We start from the raw sequence: 10,593 nt of genomic DNA, 5'->3' as shown, positions 1-10,593 counted from the left end.
GTGGAAGATAAAGAGTACATACAAGGAAAATAACCAGGATGGGTCAAATACTTCTCTCTAATACAGAACAGGTGATGGATGTATTCTCCAATTCTGATTTAAAAGCACAGAAAGTCTCACAAGAAAAAAAAGAGATTCTGAAATAATTATTCTATTCTGCAGATAATATTCCAAACGTGTATGATCTTGTATTTAATACAAATCTGACATTTATGCAAGTCAGTGTCCTTTACACAGTTTGAGGAGCCTAACTTGAACAAACAGTTTACATCTTCACTACAAAAATTCACATAATTTCCCAGAGACGCATGGCAATCATCTAAGTTATGCTTTTCATTGTCTTTCTGATGAAAATACAAACTCTTACCCTGCAACGTAATTATCTTTCTCAACTCAACTCCTACTTCACAAATATTTCATCACTCCAACTTTTTTCTTCTTTTACTTACTTTGGAATTTAGCATTGCTCAGAGTCCTCTTTCAATTATTCTACATTTCTTGATCACTTTAATACACTGAAATTTTGTACAAAGAGGAGGTTTTACTCTCCCTCCAATCACAAAAGATGACATTCCACTAGTGTCTGGCAACTTAATTACTGCTTGTTTTGGGTTAAGACTCAGACTCAGAGATGGTAGGTGAAGGAAGGTGTCTGTGTGCTTAAGCATGTACGCCCTCTGAGTTAGCAAACAAGAGGCTAAAATAAAAAAACAACCCACAACAAAACCCTTCCCAGATTCTTGCAGCTTCTGTTAGGAATTATCTAAAACTTAAAGTATTTGATTTAGTCCACAATTCTGAAAAGCGCTAGCTTTGTCTCTCTGCTCATGTCCAAAATGTCTAACATAATGTAATGGAAAAGCATAGTGAGAGACCACTACACTACCTCTGTAACCCAGAGCTAAAACAGGCTTTTAGGAAGGTACAGAATAATTTCCTTCTAAATATTAACTCAGATCATTGTACATTGCAGAATACAGAATAATCCTACAAGGGAGGGAGCAGGCTTGTGATGATGAACATTGTGTCCAACATGCACCCATAGAACCACGTGCAACTCCTGACAAGACAACTTCACAGCACGTAACAGCCCAGTTAACAAGAGTTGAAGTGAGGTCAAGCCTGAAATTCTAATTTTAATTGTCTTGTTCTAATTTTTTTAATTCTCCTTACTTTTTTCATTATAAGATCATAAATAACTTGTGTACATACTGGTTCTGAATAAAACAGTGAGACATGAGTTTATTGTTTCTCTTGGTTGGAATTTCCTAGAGGAAAAATATTGCCAAAACAATTTAATAGCATATTCAAAATGGAGCGCATTTTGACTATAGCATATAGTCAAATTTAATAGCATATTCAAAATTAAGAGTGCAAATTACTATAAATTAACCTAAAAAGAAAAAAAAAGACAATAATTTCTTAATTTTCCAAACAAAACAGAAAAATAACTGCAATAAAAGGGCATTTCGAACAGTCACTGAACAATACTGTGAAAGCATGTTTTTTAACAAAGGTAAGGACAGTTCCTTTGCACGAAAAAGGAGTTCCACTGCCTGAGGCTGAAAGATGTGTGTTTTGAGAAGTGTGCTGTAAAAAATGAAAATATGTGAGCTTCATCAATCTTTGATGTACGTTCAAAAACAGGAGAACTACTCACTCAAATCTGAACCATTTCACTTCTCAATAAACTGTGTTTTTAGAGGAGCAAGATAGGTTTCCTGTCAAGCACCTGAAAGATGTGTTTTGAATTTGGTTCAAAGGTGCAGCTTTTCTCAAGAAGATCATATTGAGGACTGTTTGTTCTCATGCATGACAATGTTGCTCAAGGATGTTGTCAAATGTCACAGTACCACTTGTGACAGCCACAGGGAGAAGTGGGAGTTCTCACAATAGGAATTGTGCAATCAGATTAGCCAGTCCAAGGAGGATTATAAACATGTGAATGATCAATGCTGGCCACGTCAGCTGCCCAGCACGATGCAGGGAGATCACGTAGATGAGGGAAGGATACACGAATACAAAGGCCAGACCACATGTTGCTCCAGAGTATCTGAGGAAAGGGGCGGGGGGAGAGGGGAAGAAGAAAAGGAAAAAAAAAGAATGCTTTATGTTAACTCTTATTTCTTGTTGTCATTTTTTCCCCCTCAAACCAACAGTCTGGCTGAACAATGAATATCTGCAGTCACTAAACATCAATTTCTGTTCCTTGCCATCCTTCACCTCCTTCATTGGTATTTAAATATCCCCCTCTGTGTTGCTCAGCCCCCTAACATGCCTCTGACATTTCAGTCACATCCCCAGATGCTTCTGGGGACTGACTACCCATCTTTGACTTGATGTTTCTGCTTTCTTTGGGGACATTTATCAACATGCAACAGAAAGCCTGGACAGTGCATCCTTTGTTAGGCATCCTTTACTGTCAGAACCACAAATCTCATTGCACCCCAGCCATCTGAGGACACATGTTAAAGCTTGTAAGCACAGAAATGCTCCTGAATCTGCAACTTTCATTTTAATTTATTTAATGAGCTCCCAGCAAACGATTCTCCAGCCCTGAGAGAACAACGTGCCCTGCTGGTAACATGATCAACCACAGCAAGTGTAACATTTAACTACTGTTTTTATTACCACTCCCTTGTTCACCAAAACCTTCTCACTATGTTCCCCTACTGTGAGTTTCTACCTATGAAGCTATACTGCAGCCAAATGTACATTATTAACTAACAACATATTTTATTTCAAATATTTGAACATTCCTTTTAGAGGAAACATCATGATACAGAACAACCATCTACAACACAAAACCAGCAAATACTTAAGTTAGACTCTATAGAGACAATTTATCAGATGGAAATTCACTGTTTAAAATGTTTGGTTACTACGCACAGTATGAACACATTAGCAGAGGTCAGGATCACTTTGAAAACAGAGAAATGTATTGCACGATATTTATTTGGAATTAATAACTAGGGCAACCGTAATACTGGAATACAAAAATTTTCACTAAAAGGAGAGGTAGAAAAAAAAGGAAATGGAAAAAAACTCGAAGATCATCCACTGAGCAAAACTAAGCTATTTTGCTACTCTGGTCAGACCCAAGCCTGTCATTCTGGCTTTATAATTGCAGATTTCTGTATTTTTAAACACCTCCCTCTCCTGGTTGCTGTAGGAAAGATGCAACCTAGGAATGAACGACAAAAATTACAAATATGTGGTGTCAAATGTAGAAAATAAAACCCATTAGATTGTTTCCTCCAACCTTTCTCAATTATAGAAATCCTAGGTGTTTATTAACATGATAAATTTAAGATATCACTTAAAAGTACAATGTTTATGTCACTTTTCCTTTTGAAGTTACTTGTTTTCTTGAATTTTTGTTATGGACTTTCCAAACAGCTCCAAATGGTCTTAACACAAAACAAAAACTTGAGAGAAGCCACACAATAATGGAGCAACTTTTCTATTGACACTGTACTCTTTCATGTATATAGTTACAAGGTCCTCAGACACAGCTCCAATGAAACTTGGGGAATCATCTGAATCACCCCAGATACAAAGGCACAACTACAGAGAGCTGCTTGTCAGAACTTTACAAGAGCTGTTTATAGTTCTAAATCATTATTTACAATTAAAAACGGTGTAAGCCTCACAAAATAGAAACACAGAATTACCTGCACTCATACTGTTCTATTTTAACATCAAGAGGCAAACATGCAGCAACACCACAGGCAACAGTTCCCAGTGCAAGCAACACTCACCTTATGATACCTCCTATATTTGGATAAAATCTTGCCATTGCTACTCCAGCTCCTACAATTGCTATGTTCAGGACGAGCACATGGAAAACACTACAGGAAAGTGAGGAAAGACTGTTAAAATCTCTGCTGTATTTATCACAAAATACCACCATCATCCTTCTTTCACACTAACATTTAACTGGTACATGGATTTTCCATTTGCACAACTCATTCTATTAAAGATAATTAATTTCACAGCAAATATAACATCTACTGAATATTTACAGTGCCAAACTCTGAATATCTAGTGTTTTGACTCAAAATATTCTTAAGGACTAAGTATGTGTAATTTGGCAGCTTTTTCGAAAAACACCATACGTGGTACTCAGCACTCGAGTATTTCAGATGGATATTCAAATACCAAAGAAACAATACTGTATAACTTGATTCCCACAAGAAAGAATTAGCTTGTTCAGAGAATGATCTGAATTGCTTGAAGTGAACTAATGGAAACCAGAAGAAAGGAAAAGATGCATCAAGTGGAAAATATTAGCTAGAATGCTTGTGGGGAAATAACACCTTAAACTTGAGCTCTATGGATTTTGATAGAGGACAAACATTTTAAATGTTGAGTATCATTTAATATATGACCTGTATAGTATTTATGCTGGAATTTTTTGTTGAATTTGTTTTTACAAATAATTTCCTGTTGCTTTCCTTTTTGCATTAAGGATGAAAAAATTTGAGATTTTCTGTTCAGCAAAAGCAGCTTTTAATGCATCAAACTCAGTGTAGTTATGTGCAGAGCTCAGGCTCAGGAGAGTATCACTTTAGAGACTATGAAATGTTGGCATATTTTAACGTAAGGTAAAGCCAGGAAATATAATAAAAACTGTGATATTTTCATCACACAGCTGTTTCTATGAAGGTAAAAAAGAATTCACACTGAGGAAACATACTTATACTCACTTGTTCATTCTTCTGGAGGATTTTACTTCTTAAAATAAACAAAATCTGTAAGCCAATGCTAATTTTTTCTTAACTGTAGAAAGTATCTGTATTATGGAGGTTGTCATTAACTAATAAGCTTTTTAAAAGTGGCCACTTCCATGGCTGAATGGCTGGCTGCCAGCTTTCCAAGTTAGGAAGAAAGATTAGAGACATAGAGTAATCTCATTAAAGTTTAGGGGAATGGAGGAAATTTAAACACAAAGGAATAATTTAAGATACGGACTATTTCTGATGTTCACTCTTAAAAATGGATTTCAAGAAGACAGAAACAATATCTTCAATTTGGTACAGGACGTTTTAGCAGTGATATAAGAGCTACACCTCAGCGACTGAAGACAGCAGTGGCAATACAGCAGCTGAAACTTTTAACAAAAACATACTTGGATATAAACCTCATAAAACCCCAAGATTAAAAAATAAAATCCCAAGAATCAGACTTACTAGGGAAAGAAGGAACGAATGCTTACCACTTCTCTAATATTGCTAAGGAAAGCCAATTAACTAAACTGTTCACAAAAAAGCGTTTGCCATTAAAAATTACTTCCTCTCTCCCCACACATACAGCAGATTGAAAATCTTACCATCAGATAGCACAACTGAAACCAAAAATTTATGAACACAGAAAGTGACGGTACTTCTTACATTCTTTTTTTTGGCTGAGATTAATTTTTTAGCACGAGGGATTAAAAATAGTGCAGGGTTAGTAATTCAAAAATGTTTTGCAAATTTTGGTCAGTTCAGAATGTTTTAGCAGGAAACCTGAAAAAAGTCTGAAGTATTTTATTCTCGCATACTTTAAACAGAAGAAGTGATTCTGTAGTTCAAAGTTGCCGCTTTTTAAAAAATTAATTATAGCTTCTTAGAGCTTTAGAAGCAAAGCGGTGCACGTGGGTATTTGGTGTGAAATGAAACATTTTTCAACTTCTTGATCTGGGAAAAAATAAGAGGGGGAGAATTGGCTCAATTGAAAGCAATGGTCTCAAAATGCTGGAGCCTCCAAAACAACTCAGTACTTGCAGAGTAGTGCTTTGCAGTAAAATTAAGCAGGATCCTCCAGAACAATACCAAAATCAAAAAGTCGGAAAAGGATTTAATTCCACCTCTTTCAGGGCAAGTTACACTGTATTTCTGCCCTGGAATATCCTTGCTCCTTTTTCTGCCTTTTTAAAACAGGCCAAGCTGTGAACATGTTAATGGCAACAGTACTTATCAGCTCCAAAACTGAATCTAAAAGGTAAAAGCAAAGGTGTCAGAATGGAGCACAGGCTGCCTCTAGTAGCTATAGCTTGGCATTTATGTGCAGCAAGAACTTAAGCTATTCTGGTTACTTTCCCCTAGACCATTCCCACTGTTCTTGTCCCTCTTCTGTTCACAGTGGTTCCAGAGAGAAATACGTGGACAGCTAGGAGATCCTTACTGTATAGTTAAGGGGAGGTTACTAATACAGTATGCAAACTGCTTGTTATTAGATTACCGTCGTTTCTTCTACCAGGGACCTGAATGTGGGAGTAATACAGAATTTTTTTTCCCCGGTTTAGGTAAAACACAGCATTTCCTCTCCATGAGCAGAAAGTAGTGCACTAAGTCCATCACACCTCAGTTTGACCAGTATGATACTTTCACTTGGAAATTGGAAGTCTAGTACTTGATATTAGTGATGTTCCTGGCATCCTGGGGTGCACTAAAAAGAGTGCGGCCAGCAGGTCAAGGCAGGCTATTCTCCCCCTCTACTCTGCCGTGGTGAGGCCACATCTGGAGTGCTGTGTCCAGTTCTGGGGCTCCGAGTTCAAGAGCTACAGAGAACTACTGAGGAGAGTCCAGTGGAGGGCTCCAAAGATGTGAGGAGACTGGAGCACCTCTCCTATGAGGAAAGGCTGAGAGGCCTGGGGTTCTTTAGCCTGGAGAAGAGTAGAATGAGAGGGGACCTTATCAATGCTTATAAATATCTAAAGGGTGGGTGTCAAGAGGGTGGGGCCAGGCTCTTTTCAGTGGTGCCCAGTGACAGGACAAGAGGCAACGGGCACAAACTGGAGCACAGGAAGTTCTGCCTCAACATGAGGAAAATCCTCTTTACTTTGAGGGTGGCAGAGCACTGGAACAGGCTGCCCAGGGGGGTTGTGGATTCTCCTTCTCTGGAGATATTCAAAACCTGCCTGGATGCAGTCCTGTGCAACCTGCTGTAGGTGAACCTGCTTTGGACTAGATGATCTCCAGATGTCCCTTCCAACTCCTACCATTCTGTAATTCTGTGATGACTCTAGCTCTTTTCTATAAAAGGAATCACTGTTCACCTGCAAAAATCCTGCAATCCCACAAAAATGATACTGGAGAGGAGGGGGAAAAATTTTTTTAAAAAAATCAAGCCTTCCCCTAAGTCTTGACTTTTTTCCCCATTCAAGGTTAACCTTTCAAATTGACAGAGTCAAGAAACAACCTGGTATGCCAGAAGATCATTAGAGGGCTTGCTTTATCAAGTTCTCTCTGGCAGAAGTGGTAGTTACAGTTAAGCCACTGAAAAACAGTGATCATATATATCCAATTAACTTCAGCATCCTCAACGTAAGAATCATATTGAAAACTGCGAAACCAAACTCTAGGGCAGGGAACATTTAAAGAAAGAAACTGATTTTAAATCCCCTCAGGTCAGATGCAAGGAAATCAGAAGTGCTAGACTCAGCATGGAGTCACAGGGTGTACACACACAATAAGGGAAACAGGAAAGCAGGGAAAAAAGCAAAACAGGATCATTTAAGTAAGAATTTTTGAAAGGTTACTGTATTTAAAAATGCACTTTCATCCTGGAAATCTCACTCAAGTGACATTGGTCAAAAGACTATGAATCACAGCAGTTAAGAAGCAAGACTAGATGAAGAGCAGATAACTAAACATGCATGCAAACAGTAAAAATGTATTTTCTTGCATCAAAAGGCACACAGTTGTAGAAGAACTGGCAGGTCTGCTGGGCTACCGTGGAGTAAAGGAAAGCCAACCAGAATAGGAAAGATGTTAAAAAGTTTTAAAAACTGATCGGATGACTGTTCAAACCATTTTATGCGTGGTATAGAATTAATCAAGGGAATTCTCTGTATCACTGTAGCCAAGAGCCAGTAACAACAAAAAAATTAGCTTTCTGTACATATAAGAAGAACCAGAGTCACATAAGAAACAGGATATAAACCACATGCCTCTGCTCCTAAGTCAGTCGTTAAATGACACCATTGCAAACATATCTCACTTTAGAAAAGAAAGTAATTTCCCAACACATGACATTTTAGCCTTCCTTTACAACACCAGGGAGAGAAGAAGAGAATGAACAGTTCCTTGGGTTTCAGCCCAGTACATCACTTTCTATGCTATAGTCTGTACACTAGCCTATTTTCTGCAAAACAAAAGAAGGAATTAGGACGCCTTCTCTTGTCTGCCTTTTCTAGGAAGCACAGAAAGGCCAAAGGCTTTCTGATGATGCCTGTCAGAAGACTACTGTGCCCAGCATGTCTACACATGTATTTGTTTTTAAGATAGGCAGAGACACAGGTGACTGATACTGACACAAAAAAAGGAAGGAGAATCTGCCCTCTTACAAGCAGGGTGACTTTTGCTCTCCTCCTGACTGATGGAGGACATAGGATGCTACTCATTTCCACTATGCTTCAGACAAGCCACTTGCCACTGTTCAGCTGATCCCTGATGTGAAACCTGGGAGAAGAAAAAGTTATGTATTGTCTGCTTAAGCTTTTACATTTGGAGATGGTGAGCTTCATTATGCAAGCCTACAGATTAGTAGGATACACTATGGTTAAGCACACCAAAACACTGTTAGAAAAATAGCACTGCAAAGTATCTAAAAAGCGTGGGACAGAAGACATGGGGATCAGTCTTCAGACAAGAAAAGCTCCCCTGAAGTTGAGTAAATGCTTCCTCGTTACAATCCAGTTATAATCTATGGTCTCCCAGCAAAAGCCAGGATATGTAACAGGATGCTGCTTTTGGTAGAAATTGCCTTGGATTAGACCAACTGTCAAGACTAAGAACTACAAAACAGCAAACTAATACCTTGGTGCTACATCATATTCAGTGACAGTTAAATACTAAAGAAAAAACAGGTAAAGCAAAGAATCAAATAGATCTGAGCAATACACACACTGCAGGGAAATAAAAATTATCTGGCAACCCTGTAAGCATGTGTGTGATCAAGCTATTCAATCAAGAAGCATCCATCCAGAATTGCAAGTGCTCCAGCTAATAAATTAATGGCTATCCATTAACTCCATCCATAGCAGCAGGAGGTATCCACATCTGCAAACAACTGCTCATATGAAGAAGCCTGACTTTTACTATCAGGGAGCTTCCAGTTCATGTGAAACCCGCTGGACATCTGTCTGGAGCAACCCAGGGCTTAAAAATGAAGATAGGAAAATTTACAATGTGGACTCAGACCAAAGGAGGAGGTGTTGTTTGGGTTTTGTTTTTTTTTTTTTAATAAAAAGAAATAATTGGACAATTATAGACAGAAGGTAAATTTATAACATTCTCTCAGCTGCAAAGGAAACAATATCGGAAGGATGCACCTACGGAAATACATGTGATCTAGCACATCAAATCATAGGGTTAAATGAGGCTAGGTTGCCAACAGACCCTTAAATGCACAATCAATACGAATTCAGCACACTACCCAACGTGCTGTATAAACAGATGGATGGGTATACCTTCAATGCACAACCCTAAACCCCACTTCCACAACCTGAAAATAAAATGAGGAAAAGGTAGAAAAGTCATGTAAATGTACAGAATCAGTCACAAAAATACAAGATTTTATGTCAGCAAGACCTACTTCTTTATATTTGCAAAATGGTTCCCCATAAAAGCAGCTCTGGGAAAAACTCAGAATAATGAAATTTTTCCTAGAAAGGTGATACAGGCACAGTGCTACTAAAGGACCTTCATCAGCTTTAGCTACTGGTAAGAAACACAAACAGGTAGTTAACCTTTACTGTCCTCCCAGAAACAGGTCCTGTGCTTCTTACCAGTCTTCAGTTAGTACCCATTGCATAGAAAAACTAAGGGCTGACCTTGCCCAGTTGTAAATGCACGGAAACCAGAGTTTGGAGGTTAACCGAGTCATTTTTGTGCTGTATTTGAGATACCTGGGATACTAAGAGAGGGAGACACAGCCAGCCAGCTAGAATGTACTTACTACCTTATCACTATAGGTTGGAGTGATTTAACTCGGTTCCTAGAAACCGCTTTTGACTTCTCAGAAACTTTAAATACCTCCCAATAAGGAGTCTTAAAAAAAAAAATAGTAGTGAGTGAAGCTACCCACAGGACATCCTGGAGACAAGAATGAAGCAAGTATTTGCATCATCACATTCGTCATACCATGAAGGCTTAAAACAGCAAGCTGGAATTAACCTGAGAAGAGACTGGTACGAAGCTGCAGGTTCTAGGAGAGGGCATGAGGGAGATGAAAACCATTCTGGCCAGGGAGTAACTGGAGGGAGGAGGTAGTAAGAGGCACATCCACATAATATAAAGGACATGGCTATTTCCCAGTGGCTGTGAAATCCGTGTTTAGCCCTTAAATCAATGGCCTTGTTTCCAACAGTAACTTGCAGCAGTTCCTAAAAATCTCCTCAATGTTGAACCGTGTACAATTTAGCAACAAAAAAAGTAGGCACTTATTTTACTGCCTAATTTTAGGCCTCCAGTTTCTAGACCTTCTCATACCTATTTTAGGACCCAGAAGAAACCTGAAACTTGGAACAACATCTTCCCAGACCTGTATGCTACTGCTGATGCCACAGAGGAAATACTCATTTCTTCCTGGGATATTTTTTTCCTT

The 10,593-nt window shown here is 38.5% G+C and overlaps 1 protein-coding gene across 3 annotated transcripts in view; it reads right to left on the bottom strand.

The window, feature by feature from the left end:
- Window positions 1-1,887: 1,887 nt before the first annotated feature.
- SLC38A9 (solute carrier family 38 member 9) overlaps window positions 1,888-10,593 on the bottom strand; it is a 41,771-nt gene continuing 33,065 nt past the window's right edge. For all 3 annotated transcript variants that reach the window (XM_009945979.2, XM_086479480.1, XM_086479481.1), the window contains 2 exons: window positions 3,762-3,851; window positions 1,888-2,053 (listed from right to left, as the gene is read on the bottom strand). In XM_009945979.2, the coding sequence (XP_009944281.2) occupies window positions 1,888-2,053; window positions 3,762-3,851 (256 nt within the window). The remainder of the gene's footprint in view (window positions 2,054-3,761; window positions 3,852-10,593) is intronic.

The sequence above is a fragment of the Leptosomus discolor genome, chromosome Z, assembly GCF_034619465.1.
Source record: "Leptosomus discolor isolate bLepDis1 chromosome Z, bLepDis1.hap2, whole genome shotgun sequence".
Classification (NCBI taxonomy): domain Eukaryota; kingdom Metazoa; phylum Chordata; class Aves; order Leptosomiformes; family Leptosomidae; genus Leptosomus; species Leptosomus discolor.
Note: the sequence above shows the minus strand (reverse complement) of the source record. Positions and strands in the feature narration are given on the sequence as shown.